The sequence below is a fragment of the Plasmopara halstedii genome (assembly GCF_900000015.1).
Source record: "Plasmopara halstedii genome assembly, contig: Scaffold_614, whole genome shotgun sequence".
NCBI lineage: Eukaryota > Oomycota > Peronosporomycetes > Peronosporales > Peronosporaceae > Plasmopara > Plasmopara halstedii.
In genome coordinates, this window is record NW_020187532.1 from 2,897,747 (window position 1) to 2,911,890 (window position 14,144).

Genomic DNA, 14,144 nt, shown 5'->3' on the forward strand with positions numbered 1-14,144 from the left:
GTTTGTCCAATACACCGTTGGTGTCTACCAACTTGGACATTCCAATGTCCAGCACGTTGACCGTCTCGATCCAGAGCTCTCGCCAATAGCGCTTTTGTTTCCTAGCAGAGGCGGTTTCATGACTCGCCAAATCTCCACCTCGAGACGTGCGCGTAGCGCCCAAGGCTTTGACCTTCAATCAATCCTTTGCTCATGGTGTTCCAACCATGCCATAACAAGGATTAGGTAATACCTTGCGTTCAATTCGAGGACTAAACAGCTTTACACACTACCAAAGCAAAGAAATTTGACACCAAGGTCCACAGGGACTCTCGGCACCGTGACACATGTTTCCGTCGCTAAACGAACAGTGACGGTGTCACTCAACTGCGCTTCCAGCGCCTGAGCATACAGCTGACTTTGCTTCGATCGTGGAGCGTCGAGCAATAAAGGTCGACGCTTCGAAGTCGATCAGGATCTTCCATGGCCTCTCAAAGCCCTTCACGTTTACTTTTGCGACCAGCAAGCCCGGCCTGCATAGTCGAAGAAGTCATTTAGGAGATTAACTAGTCGTCGCTTCTGGATGAAGCTGCACCAAGAGGACGCTGAACGCACGAAGTGACCTTCGATTTTGAGAAATCACACGGATCCATCCTATTCTTTGGTAAAGAGATTTCAAGACGTCGTCTCAAAAGACCCACCGTCGGTTCTATTTCCGGACCAAGGTGTGCGTCATGAGATTAATCTGGTTCCGGGAGCCAAATACTGCGTAACACGCCATTGGCCCCTGCCCAAGGGGTAGTTTGACGTCATTGACGCCAGTTTCCGTGTGAAGCACGAGGCAGCAATGGTATGTGACAGCAAGTCTCCTCATTCGACACCCACGTTTTGTGTCCGGAAGCCGAACAGCAAGTGGCGTATCGTGCACGCTTACAATAAGCTAAACGCTGCCACCATTCCGGCGCAATCGTCGACTTCTGGAAAGGATAGTCTTCAGAACAATATAGCTGGCTGTACAACGCTCAGGCCGATTGTTTTTACCAATTGCTCATGAGATCGCGTGCTATTCCGCTGACAGCGTTGGGTACTCCGAGCGAGATGCTCTGGAAGTGGCTGGTGAGTCGTCAAATGCACCACCAACATTTAATCGTTATGTTAAACAACTTTTCAGGCCCCATCGGGCGTATACATAGACATGTTTTGACGATATCTTCGTCAGCAGTCGGGCGGGACACGGGAGGACGGATGAAGAGACCCATTTTGTCCATTTGAGAGCGGTGCTCGAGTGCGTGCGAAGAATAAGCTATGTGCTAATTTAGACAAATGCATCTTCGGCGTGGAGAAAATCCTTTTTTTTAGTGCCTCATTGGGAAGCGTGGCCTTGAATCAAGGCCATTGTGGACTGGCCGATTCCAAAGAACCAAAAAGACTTACGCAACTGGCTTGGTCTCGCCGACTACTTGCACAATCATAGCGCAAATTATGCAGAAATGGCACAGCCATTGTCGAATCTCCTGAAGAAGGATGCGGAATGATGTTGAAACACGGAGTATCGGAAAGCTTCTGACGCGGTCAGAGACAGCCTCCTTCATGCACCAATACTAGCGTTGCCAGACCCCAATCGTCCGTCTTCTGTGACGCTTCGGGCTTTTCCATCGGCTGAGCACAGCTGCAAGCAGACGCCGAGGGGCGAGATCGGGTGATCGGATTCGAATCTCGCCAGCTTAAGGCTGTGGGGAATAACTTCCCAGTCCACGACGAGGAATTGCTTGCAATGGAGTATGCACTCGTTAAGTTCAGAGTGCGTCTGTTCGGCTCCAAACCGTTTGTGATCTATACAGATCATGCGTCACTACACACTGCGACTCGGTCGCCTCACCTCCCGCAGAAGATGGCCAGGGGGCTCTTCTTTTTCGCAGAAAATAACTTCGAGATGAAATTCCAGCCAGGATAGTAGAATGTTTTGGATAATGCTTCTTCACGCAGACCGGATTATGAGCTTGCTAGTGATCTTCATTGACGTATTCGATCCGCGCCGCATACGGGGGTGATGATATGTGCATAGCGCTGCTACGGGCTCTTGGGAGCAAGGAATTTGGAAACACGGACAAGAAGTTGTCGGCGCGATTGCGCGCACGGTTTCGCCGATATTCGTTGGATACAGGGTTGCTGTAGTATAGCACCGACTTGACGAATACGCCACGAATAGTGGTTCCCTACGATGAGGAATTGACGTATCGGATCCTCTATGAAGCCCATGACACCCCACTCAGTAGTCATCTCGGTCGTGAGTAGACCTACAGCTCTATGAGCTACCACTACCGGTGGTTCGAGCTATACAAATGGACGAGCATATATGTGCGTACGTGTGAGACGTGTCAAAGGGTAAAACCCTCTCCGAATATGGCGGCGCCACTGGCAAATTTGCCGGAATCCTTCGGGTGCTGGCAGTCGATGAGTATGAACTTTGTTTTTGGCCTGCCGAAGACTCGGAGGGCAACATGGGTGTTGTGGTCTGTATCGATCGTTTGATCAAGATGGGTTATCTTGCGGTGGTGTCGGATATCATTGACGGTGTCGCTACAGCGATGCTGCCTGTAAATCCCGTCTTTCGACAACATGGATTCCCGGAGTTAGTTGTATCTGACAGAATCCCACGCTTCACTGGTCGACAATCTTCAGGGTGCTGGACACCAAGTTGACTATGTCAACAGCGAACCATCCGCAGACCGATGGTTAGACTGTGGGCGTAGATCGCGTCGTTGAAGACGCTCTGTGCAGCGTCTGCGCTGAGACGCCAAAGCACTGGAGCGCCATGCTGCCACTTGTGGAGTTTGCTTTAAACAATTCAGTGCATTCGTCTACCGGCAACACGGTGTTCTACGTGAACGGGATCGGACGCCGCCATCCCATAGCTCATGTTTTGGTGGGGAGGAATAGCCAAGCAGCTAGCTGATTTCAGCCCCCTCACCATCCGTAAAGAAGTCGATGCTTCCCGTGAACCAGACTGAGTGTCTTACGACACGTTTGCGATGCGATGGCTGATAGCCAAGTTATGCAGAAGGGATATACAGACGGAAGAGGTAGAGGAAATGTTAGAAACTTTAAGGTCGGGGACCTGGTTTTATCAAATGCGAAAGACCTTCCTACCGATGCAATATCACAGGCTTTCAGACGACGCTCCGTCCACGGTTTAGTGGACCTTTCTAAGGTCGTGGTCAAGCGAGGCCTTGCGCATACCGTAAGCCTTCCAAAACGGATGCGCACCCACCCGGTGTTTAATTAGGGCTTGCTTAGGCCGTACAGGGATCTGGCGCAAGTGAACGCCGAAGCGTTGACGCCGAGGCGGCATTCACAGGCGCTCGACCACCCAGAAGCTAGACCAGCAACTGGATCTGAGCACGGAGTGCAACGAACTCCGTTTTTAATGGCGCTTGGCGCTCTACCGTCGCACGAAGTGACGTATTCGTCTGCTCGACGGCTACGTGCCGCTCCGACAAAGCACGATAGCCCTCAACGTGAGGTTGTTGGTGCGCTAAGCTTTTCAAGCTCTCGAGGTCATCCGCACAGCGGTATGCGACCCAGCATGATGGTCAGTAGAATCCCGATGACGACGGACCTTGTCCTCAAGAGCTCGAAGAGCATAACGATTCACCGGTCGGCGATCGACCAAGTCGTCATCGTCCGCCATCGACGAGAACGGTGACGTCCATTATCACGTGGAACGTATTGTGGGTCGACGTCGTCGACGGGGTCAAAATTTGTATCTTGTGAAGTGGCGGGGATATCCAGACTCTTAGGGCTTGTGAGAGCTTGAGGTGCCACTTTGGCAAGACTGTCCAGACGTTGTTTACGCTTATGATCAAAGAAATCATGAAGCTGTTGTTGTGCGCGCCGCGTTTCTCGGTAGTAGCCAGGAAAGCTTTAGAGCCGTGAGCTGAGCTCAAGCTATGACCCTGATCTACTGTGGTCGTAGAATCACCATGTAAAAACCCACAAAGCCCACAGGAGTGACATATGTCGCAGGGCGACAATACAGAGGTAGTCGGCGTTGCGCCTTGAATTTGGCAAACTCGAACCGAAGATGGCGTTCCACGTGCACGACCACCTCCTTGTGGCTCCGCTGAAATTTGGGCAGCAAGGAAAGTTTTCGGTGCCGTTGCACCCATCGCTCAAAGAGCTCTACATTATCTGCAGCAGTTTTGCCCGGGGCGAGCAAAACAGAAATCGTCCGCTTCGCGGGTACAGGGGCGCCTTTTCTTTGAGCGGTAATAATTCATTGGGATTTTTTTAGGTACCCCAGAAGCGAACCCGGATATCTGTTCGTTGGTCAAGCTCAGCTTGTGTCGTGGTCGGGTTCGACCACGTAGACGCCCGATGATCGGTTGATCGCGCAGTAGCGGGATTCGCCGAGCGGGAGCCGTACCGGCCGTGGATGCGCGCATAGCCGCCCCGCGGGCTCTCTCCAAGCGATTGTCAATGATACCACTTACCCCGGAAGTCGAGAGGTCGGAAACGGGCACGGCGTCTGCAAGGTTCGAGCAGGACTCACGTCGCGCCGCTGGCGCACCTCGCCCTCCTCTTTTTCCCATCCTGAAAAAGGAGTATCCGAATCGTAGTCAATTTCCTCCAAATCCTCGACGAGGTAAACTGTCGCCCATGGTGGGTGCAGTGCGCGGTGCTCGGTTGCCGAGGGCTTGGGATGCGCTTCTTTTGAAGCCGTGGACGTGCTGTCCGAAGTTGCACCGCGTGCAGTAGACGAAGAAGGGTTCTGACCGCGGGCGCTCTAGCTTTCGGAATTAGCGAGAATGGGTGCCTTTAGTGCTCTAGACACAAGACTCATTGAGCAGAGAATGCGTGAAGAAGGCCCTGGGGATGTAGAGGTGTCTAAGACACGCGAGCCTCGTACGAGGCGACACTTAAATGTGAATTATGGGTATTCATAATTTTGATAACGGAGAGTGTAATGGGATTACACGTATTCTGGTATGAAGGGGTGGGTCACATGACCGCATAATGGTGTGGCCACACCATAACAAGAAGCCACTTCGTTGCTGGCTGCCTGTAGCTATGAATTTTACTATTTAATCAGAAAAAGGACCTATAGATTTAGATATAGGTGGCTTTGCCGCAAATAAAACAAAGAATTACAGCATACTTTTTGAGCGGTAGAACTAAATTGCCTTGGGTTAAGTTAAAGGATTGCGATCCGCTAGCTCTTATACTGGTTCTGGTATAGAACGCTATGTCGATGACTTTAGCTTAGCTTCTTCTAAGCAAAGAGCTACGGCAGCCTCGTTGCATTATTTGTGGATATACCAGAAAGAGAGAGATCAAACCCGAGTACGGAATTTTTCAGACATGACGGCAGATCTGCCGGTGCCAACGCCCGATGACTTTTGGACGATTATTGGGGTAAAAGCGCGCGAAGTAGAAGGTACTAGAGCGGTGATCATAGGTACGGCAAGGATGGATGCTATTCGCAAGAAAGGTCAAAAGCGCGCGAGCAAGAAATGCGGAACATATGACAAGAATCGGAGAAAGAACACGCACGGATCGTTGGACAGAGTCGATATGTCAAGGATGGGTAGAGCAGCGATCAAACAGGATGGAATCAGATAGGACAAGTGAGGTGAATAAGGTGCGACGGATGAGAAGAAGTGCGGAAACCAAACTCTATCCGAATGACACGAGTTTGGGTTACGCCTGCCGACGAAGCCGAAGTGAGAAGTACAAGTGAGAAGTAACGTTAGCGTCAAGATGTAAGAATTATGGTTGGTGTTACAGAATAATATCTTTCGACTGTTCAAGCTTATCGTCAAGCAACTATTTCATTGTTCATTGTCGCAACACTGTAGCTTAATAATTGTTTACATTCCTACAACTATCTCGGCCCAGAATCAACTAGAAGATACGTGAATGACAGTATATCGAAACTTCGCGACGAATGATGCAGTCCGATTTTGATAAGTCATCCCATCCTCATAACGAGTCCAAATCGTGATCAAAATGTGAAGACTTCGACTTTTTGACACGACGTTTCGCACAAAAGAATCTATAGTGTTTATTTATATTCACTCATCTATCCAACAGCTTTAATCAGGTAGGGTTGACTATTGCCAAATGAAAGGATGTAATCACACTTTACGTTGATTACATTACTTTACCACAAGTACATATTCTCTCATCAAAAAGACGAGTCTCATTGATCGAGTGAAAAGCTGAAAAATTACGAAAAGCGTGTCTGTAGAGCACCACGTACAACTAAATAACGATCACTTTGATCTTTTAATCGCATGAACGGTGTCACTTCATCCCAATCAAGCTTCTTTTTAACCTAATAATCAGCTACCTCAATCATAGCTACGAAATTGAAGCTCAGGCTGCGAGCAATTTCAACTGGAAGCTGGGGAAGCCACTACGAATCACCATTGACAAAGTGTGCACGGACTCAACAAAGTGAATAGCACGTTACAGACAGATCCCGCTTAACAGGAACGTTGACATGACAAGTCACCATTAGGTAGATAGCAAAGCTAAAAGTGCCTTAAAAATCCTAATCTGGGTCCTGATCCATTTGCATACGCGTAATTTCAAGTGGGAGCATGAATGTCGTTTCACCACGAAAGTCAAACAAACTGACAGCCTTTAGCTTAGCTCAACGGGGCGCAAAAAGACATGTAGAATTGTATTGACTGATGATCAGTATCGACAAGACTTGCAGCAAATACTTGCGATGTCAACACGATCCGTTCCTCGACGACGCAATTGATAACTGACATTCTTTCACCAGACCTAGTGCTAAGTCCTGTTTTGCCTGATAAATATAACTTCTTCAAATGTATGAGTCTTGTCAAATTTCAGTCGTATGGACTATTCATTCCATCAAACAGGATTGGCTATCTCACCGCAATACACCACGAATGTCAAACGTTTTGCAACCATGAAGGCGAAACTATAATATTAAAGGTTGCCAAATTGTTTCCGAACGACCTATTAACGCATTTTTGAGCGATGTCAAGCTGAAATTCGATGTCTCTTGAGAATCTTAGTAGCTGACAGATTTGTTCACAAAACACCACGTTGGTATTTTGTTTTGGGGCCTTAAAAGAATTGCAAGTACATAAGCTCTCAACTTATGTTACTTCAATGCCATACGCACTGCGCTGCGCTTCGTTCTTGACTAATGCGAACCCGCTCGGGATCCTGATAACTAGAACGTGTAGTGCGATTTTTGCTTTTACGGTTTACTCCCCCATTTCTAGAAGAGGGCGGCAAAGACAGATTTTCTGTCCGATAGTAGCTGCTGTGATCTCGGCTGTGGCTGCGACTTGAACTGCGGCTTCGACCGCGGCTGCTATAATATCGCTTGTATTTTTTTTTGCTTCTTAAACAATCGTCGGGGCTTCGCGACCAACTCCTGCTGCGGCTGTTGCTACGGCTGTCATGTTCCCGACGGCTACTTTCAGCACTGCGACCAGATTTGCGATCGCGACGATCAAAATAGGATGAATCTCGATAATAATCGATTTCGCGAACGTGCGAAGAAGAGCCTTTGTCTCGAGCACGATATTTGTCCTCGCTTCGATTTTGGTCACGATATCGATCACTTCCATCGTAGCTATCGTAGTCGTATCGATCACGACGTTGATGCTTAGCAGTTATTCCACTTCCTCTACTATATCGCGAATCGCTACCACTACGACTTCGGCTGTATTGTCGGTGCCGGTCCCGGTTGTCGCTCCGTCCATATCGATATGCGCATTCCTGGTTTCTAGATCGACTTTCCATCTTGATACGTACCTCATTGTCATCTTGGTATGTCTTCGAGTTATAATCATGTTGATTCTCGCGTCTTATTCGGTCTGTCGTTTTGCTACCCTTAGACCAATCTTTTACCTCATCTGTCGTTAACTTTGTGAACTCTAACTCGTTCACGATAACAGATGGGTCTAAACGCAAGCCACCCAATTGATCCTTAAACGCAAACTTCAAATTTACAGCCTCATCGCCATCCAATGCGCTGGCCGACTTTACAATAGCGTCAAATGCTGTCTGCTGACTTTTTTTCCATCTCTGTAATATTCGGTAGCTTTGCAAAGCATTTTCTTTGACATATCAAAAGAGACAATGAGAATCATGGAATTCCATTGCTATTAGGTATCAATCGTACTTGCTATCCTTTCGTTGAAAATTTGACCATCTTGACTTGAACTGCACCATTTAAACTTAAAATCTTTGCCCTGGTCCCATGTCGCGATGTAAGCTGCTGCCTCGCCTAGTAACCGAGGGGACAAATTCACACATACGGACAAGTAAAATCTGCGTCAAGTAAGGATTAGCAGCATAAACAGTTTCCAATAAAGCTTTTACAGTGACGCACAAATCTTCCAGAACTGATTGTGCGGCGTGGTCTATTGACTTTCGAACTGATAAACACGATACCAGCAAATCGAGGTTACATTAGTCATGTAAAATAGATCTCATAATGAAAAAAACAAAACGCACACTTGTCGGGCATCTTCTCCAATACCAGGCGAAGATAATAAAATGGCATTTCATTGGTCAACTCGAAATTTATGCCTTGAAGGACTTCCATCTCGTAGTGAAGCAGCTGCAAACGTTCGACTTCTAATAGCTCTTCGTCACCAGCAAATAGTGGTGTTTCCAAGATGTCGTACATGATACGGACCATACGTAAAAGTTTCATACGTTTGCTAGATGCTTTAGCTGAAAGAAATAGACACGCAGCGGCGAATTTGTATCGTTCTTTTGCATAAATACCTCGGTCGAAGACGCGATGAAAAAAAATGCACGCGGTGAGTGCAATTTCATTGCTTAGACCGAGACATCGAGATAGAATGTCGATAAATGCAATCGATGTATATCGCCAGTGCTGCTTTTGTTCCGATTTCGTGTCAAACTGCTGGCGCTCAAAGATTAATGGACAATTAGATCGATCGAGTTGCACTTGTGGTGTGCTTGGAGGTGGCAATTCAAACGACTGGAGCTGATCAGGAGCCTCGGCTTGTCGTTCCGTTTCGCTTCGAGGCAACATAACTGGAGCACGACGAGGTTTGTATTCACCCATCACTAGACATTTCCAAGCCTTGATCTTCGTTGGATACAACTTGAGCTCTTCCCACCGCGCAAGGGTCTGTTAACGTTAAAAAGCATCAAGTATGACTCATTAATCAATCCAACGGATGATTCTACTCATCACTTTACCTTAAAAACACGCTTTCGATTCTCCTCCATATTTCGCTTATCACCGTACCGAATTTCTCGAGCACAAGCATTAAGCACTTCGTCAATTGTCTGATACCATTCGCGCTGTATTTGTTGCAACCGTTTGCCTTCAAATGACTTTAAGAATTCATGTAAGACATAGAAGAGCATTAATTTGGCTTGAAAACCGCGGGATCCATCTGAATATGCTCGCTACAATCAAACAACAAGACAAAGACGTTAGTCATTCGAGTACTAGCTAACACAATGGACAGAAAGCAACTACTGAAGTCTATTCCATTAAGCTCACCACCACCAATCCACACAGCACAGGCAGATACCCAATTAGAAAAATATATATCGAGATGAAACTATTCTAACATACAATGAGGGCAACAACCTGTCGAGCTTTTGTCTGATGTGGTGATTTAGTGGCGGCGGTGACATTAAAAGAATATTGTAGCGTGGTATTAATGACTAAAAGTACCTGCTTTATCTTGATTTGGAAGCGTAGTGAGTGCTGAGGAAACGAGGCCATATACTCCGCCGTCTTTGTTACTAACTCACGATTCGTCACGCAATGAAGTACATTGTTGAGCACTGTACCAAACTCTGCAATCTCAGTTTCCCACTGTGAGTCAGATAGCAGCGGACGCTCGGGTTCTAATGCCGGCGTAAGAACTGCGGAGACCTCTGGCGGTGTCACGGACGGCGTGTCGATACCGCTGGTGCTTCGCGTGGTGCCATTCTTGCGGTGTTTGTGGTCAGATGAGCTCTTTTTGAGCGATTTTGACGATTTTCGCGACTTTTTTGACCGTTGAAGCCGTTGCAAAGACAAGGAATCGCCACCATCCTTCTTAACGATCGAGGCCGATGCTGAGGTTTGTGTTGCACTACTAAGGACGTCGGGTGACTCGATGGATATGCCAGCGATTGTCGTGTTGATTGATGTACTTTCAGAAGACATGGAGACGGCAGGAACGCGTTCCTCGTTGCCTATAGAGACCGATTGATCGCATCCGAGGTCTTCCATAAAGCTTCCCCTACTTTTGGTCTGAAGGTCTATATCGCCAAAGGAAAAGCGAACTTAGGAAGACACTTAAAATCCGTTTCAGTATTTATAATAAAGATATGGGTACAATTTTTAGGAAATCATGGCAAGTTCCATCTCTGTAGCGATTGATATATTGTGGGTTGGACGATTCCAGCTTGATTCAATTGTGTCCGTATTATAGTAACCAGGACCCTGCAGTAAAGAGTATGTATAATTGGTTAGCGAGACAAACTTGTATAGGGCAATGAATTTATCTAAACCAGAGTGGGCATTTTCAACATCTTTTCCTTGAATCGTGGTTCCTAGATACACATAGGAATGAGTATGACACTTTCATTTTAGTATCTGAAGCAAACAATCACAACATACCGCTGCATAAAAGACATTTGGTTGAGGCTTGTGCTGAGGCTTTTGCTCCAGACGCTCGGTTGAGTAACTTCCGGGTCCCTAATTCCATGGCTAAGTTTGTTAGCAGCCCTTCTTTGGATAACAAACCCACAAATACAGTAAGCGTACGGGGACAGAAGTGACCAGGTCTGATTGACTCTTCATTCGATTAATCCCAGACTTAAACGCTCCACGCGCTCCTGATGCATCCCACGATCGTTGAACCTAAAGTGCATTTATCAATATTGAAAATGTTTATACCAGAAAAGATAATCGGAAGTCTTGACCTCGTAGTCGCCTGGTGATGGACCAGTCACCTTTCGATCCATTCGTCTTGTTGATGACGCAAACATAAAAGAAGCTTTCGGCTTTTGTTGCTTCTTCTTGCTGTGTCTTTGCTGTTGTCGATTCGCCTCACTTGCTTTCATGTCTCGCTCTAATTGGGACTCCAGTGTTTCGTGCTCACAACCTGATGAGATTGTGTCGAAACGCTTTGTAGTGCTGCCGAAAGTTGACACTCGGCTTGTCTGAATGGTGTATAGAATAAGTGTCTCACAAAGAAATACCTGAGCAACTGTACCGCACCACTTTATTCAATAATTCCGACATGGTGGACGGTACTTCGTAAGAGCCTGGTGAGACCAGACTCTGCTTACTTGATTTCATAACTTCAAAGCGCTCCTTCTTTGAGCTAAAAGGTGCGGTTTTACCGTCTGGTATGAAGCGCTGTTGCTGAACGGTGCCTGACTGTTCATGATGATAAGCTCCAGGCCCTGGACCAAGCCCCTCTCTGCACAACACGATCATATAGAAATAAGACAGAATACTCTCGCGAACCCAAAGCATATAGTACCGTCGCGTAGTGTCGAAACGAGTTGACGTGCTTCCGAAAAATTGTAGATGTTCTGGTTTCGTTTCGACTGAAATTCCATTAGTTTGATTCAAGAAGTACGCTCCGGGCCCAGGCACGCTTTTCGTTGCTGTGACTAGCGTTGCTTGTTCTCGAGAAAGCGCTGACTTGAACACAGCACTAGATCTTGCAGGGTCTTTAAGCGCAGCGGCATCTCCAAGACTCTTATATTCACCCGGTCCGGGAACGCCTGCCTTTGCTCGGAGTTCACTTTCGATAAATCGCATGACTTTTCCTTTGGAAAAATCAGTTGTGCGTGTATTGCTAATGCTTTTAAGACCTTTCATGGGTTCATACTCCCCGGGACCTAATGTATCCTTTCCACACCCTGTATGCCCAACTTTAACTGGCTCATGACGAACAAGTCTTCCATTCTCTTGTTCATAACCAAAGCTCTGTAAGACAGTTGGAATCGATGGAGCTGTAGGAAGCCTCATCCATCGAATCTTGTTGTTCGATGGTGGAGTCTTTACAAAAGAGTTTCCAGAGCTGGTATGTCTTAAAATCAACTCAAATTAAAACATTCGATTGTGGTTCAGGTCGTCAAAAAAATCTGTCACGTACCCTTTAAAACGATGTGCGAAAAAGTCACGGTCTGAATATGACCCTGGTCCTGGAGTGCTATACCCCCTTCGCAACTTCGAGTCATCGATTCGTTGTGACTTTGACTGAAATACCGATGTCAATGTCTTGCTAGGTGTTGGCGATTCCCAACGGGTTAAATTATCGATAACATATGCTCCAGGACCCGGGGTGATCATTGTCAAGCCTTTTGTGAAGCCAGCATTAGTTCCACGCTCAAGTTTCTCGCCACATCCAAAAGCAGTAGCATTTGGCCTCATACGATTCGATGGTAGCGTTTCGTAGCACCCTGGACCAAGATGAGCTGACGTGCGAGTCTTCTCCTGCAAACCACCTGGACAATTGTCGCGACTTGTGCGATTCACCCATGCCATGATGCTGCTCACTATTTTATCAGCGATTGGCTTTAGCAGAGTATATTTAGATACAGACTGTCGATCTGCATGTCAAACTCAGGCACGAAAATATGGCCTGAATATGTTTATTGAACGTACTTTCAACACGATGCTTATACATACCATTGCAAAAGTTAGGTAGGGCCTTATGTGGACTCGTCGAAGCAGTAAGTGTGCGGCACATATGCTATGAGTGCTAATATCTTTTGGTGAATATTGCTAGAGCTGACCCAAGCGTGTCATTTTTTAAAGAGCTCGTATTGATCGTTGGCAAAATTTTATCACGGTCAATTGCGTGAAATCAATGCTGATTTTGTGTCACTGGCTTGAGGCAACAATAATGCCTCCTCAGCCACATGACACGAGGTATATAATCTACAACAACGTTGGTGGCTCCTCGACCCAGAAAGTATAATTACGAACAGTTGCATTTTTGAAAAGTCACCAAGTAAACTTTGATAGTTAATATCCTTGCTGAAGGCATCGCCTTTGTGACCAGCAGCATATGTGTGCTTTTGTCAACTACATGCTAGTTGCTCCGTTGACCGTAAGCAAAGAGCACTCCATCTGGGTGAACGCGCATGTTTCTTGTCTCATGTCTCACTAAAGATGATGTACACCTAAGAGCACAATCATTTTATCATATACTAAGACGGGTCGCATGTGGTGAAAGCCCTACGAGCTTTGATTGCGTTTTGAGATATCTTCTCTGCTGCAACTTGCCAGTTCAACTCTTACGGACACCCATATTTCCTACAATTTCGGTGTCAAGCATAATGCCTGACGATTCTTAAGAAACGACGTAGCCCCTACGACCGACGTCATGAATGTTTTTTTAAGTGAGGTGGGCGGGTACTCTCTGGTGTGATTCGGTGGGGGGTCACTATGACCCCCCCCCGAGTTCCAACTTAACATCTACCAAAGATATTATAGCCAAGCCGCCGTCACCGGGAATTGTAAGACATTCTTTACATTTTGCTTCAACCCTGCACGAGTTGTACACACCAACTTGCCGACCAGTTAAATATAATGCTCTTCAACTTGATCACACAAGTACCAGTAAGTCGAGAAGCTCTCGGTTCAGCACCCTAAGGGCGACCGATGACCCCATCCTCTGTGCATTTGTGCATGCGGACCCGGAGAGCCAGATCTTTCTCAGCGCAAGATGCACGGTAAACCCCTTGCAAAAGTATTATGCAGTGCTTGGCTTAGGCTCGGCAACGGTCGCACCGTCAAGCCGACTGTGTATTGGCTCTAGATAACTACTCGCATTTGTATTGGCATTTGTTGCTCATGGAGGGAGCTGTAGCGAGTATGCATCCTATGGTGTACGCACATTTTATCCTGAGACTGAAAGCAAAGCTCAGATGCATCCGGTCATTTAACAATATAAAGTGTAAAAATGAGTATTGAGGTCCAGATCATTGCGAATGAACTATTTCTAAGAAAAATCGCAGCGAGTTTTAACTCAGTCGTTTCAGTCAAATTCGCGTCGTAATTATGATAGGCCCGTTAAAAAAAAGCCGCTCTGCAGCGGGGCTGCCGTAGCGTAGCGCTTGAGGAAGCGTACTTTAGGTCACCGACCTTTCGTTCTTTTCAAGAACCAAGT

The 14,144-nt window shown here is 46.8% G+C and overlaps 2 protein-coding genes across 2 annotated transcripts; both read right to left on the reverse strand.

The window, feature by feature from the left end:
• Positions 1-7,226: 7,226 nt before the first annotated feature.
• Positions 7,227-10,240, reverse strand: PHALS_12556 (Cyclin, N-terminal; the record flags this gene model as incomplete). Its single annotated transcript, XM_024728127.1, has 7 exons — positions 7,227-7,333; positions 7,398-8,087; positions 8,153-8,301; positions 8,363-8,408; positions 8,488-9,136; positions 9,208-9,420; positions 9,695-10,240. 7 exons carry the CDS (start codon positions 10,238-10,240, stop codon positions 7,227-7,229), a joined length of 2,400 nt encoding a protein of 799 aa, XP_024578635.1.
• Positions 10,241-10,351: 111 nt separating this feature from the next.
• Positions 10,352-12,719, reverse strand: PHALS_12557 (Sperm-tail PG-rich repeat; the record flags this gene model as incomplete). Its single annotated transcript, XM_024728128.1, has 9 exons — positions 10,352-10,453; positions 10,522-10,563; positions 10,631-10,708; positions 10,778-10,873; positions 10,936-11,175; positions 11,234-11,438; positions 11,502-12,056; positions 12,123-12,579; positions 12,635-12,719. 9 exons carry the CDS (start codon positions 12,717-12,719, stop codon positions 10,352-10,354), a joined length of 1,860 nt encoding a protein of 619 aa, XP_024578636.1.
• Positions 12,720-14,144: the final 1,425 nt, after the last annotated feature.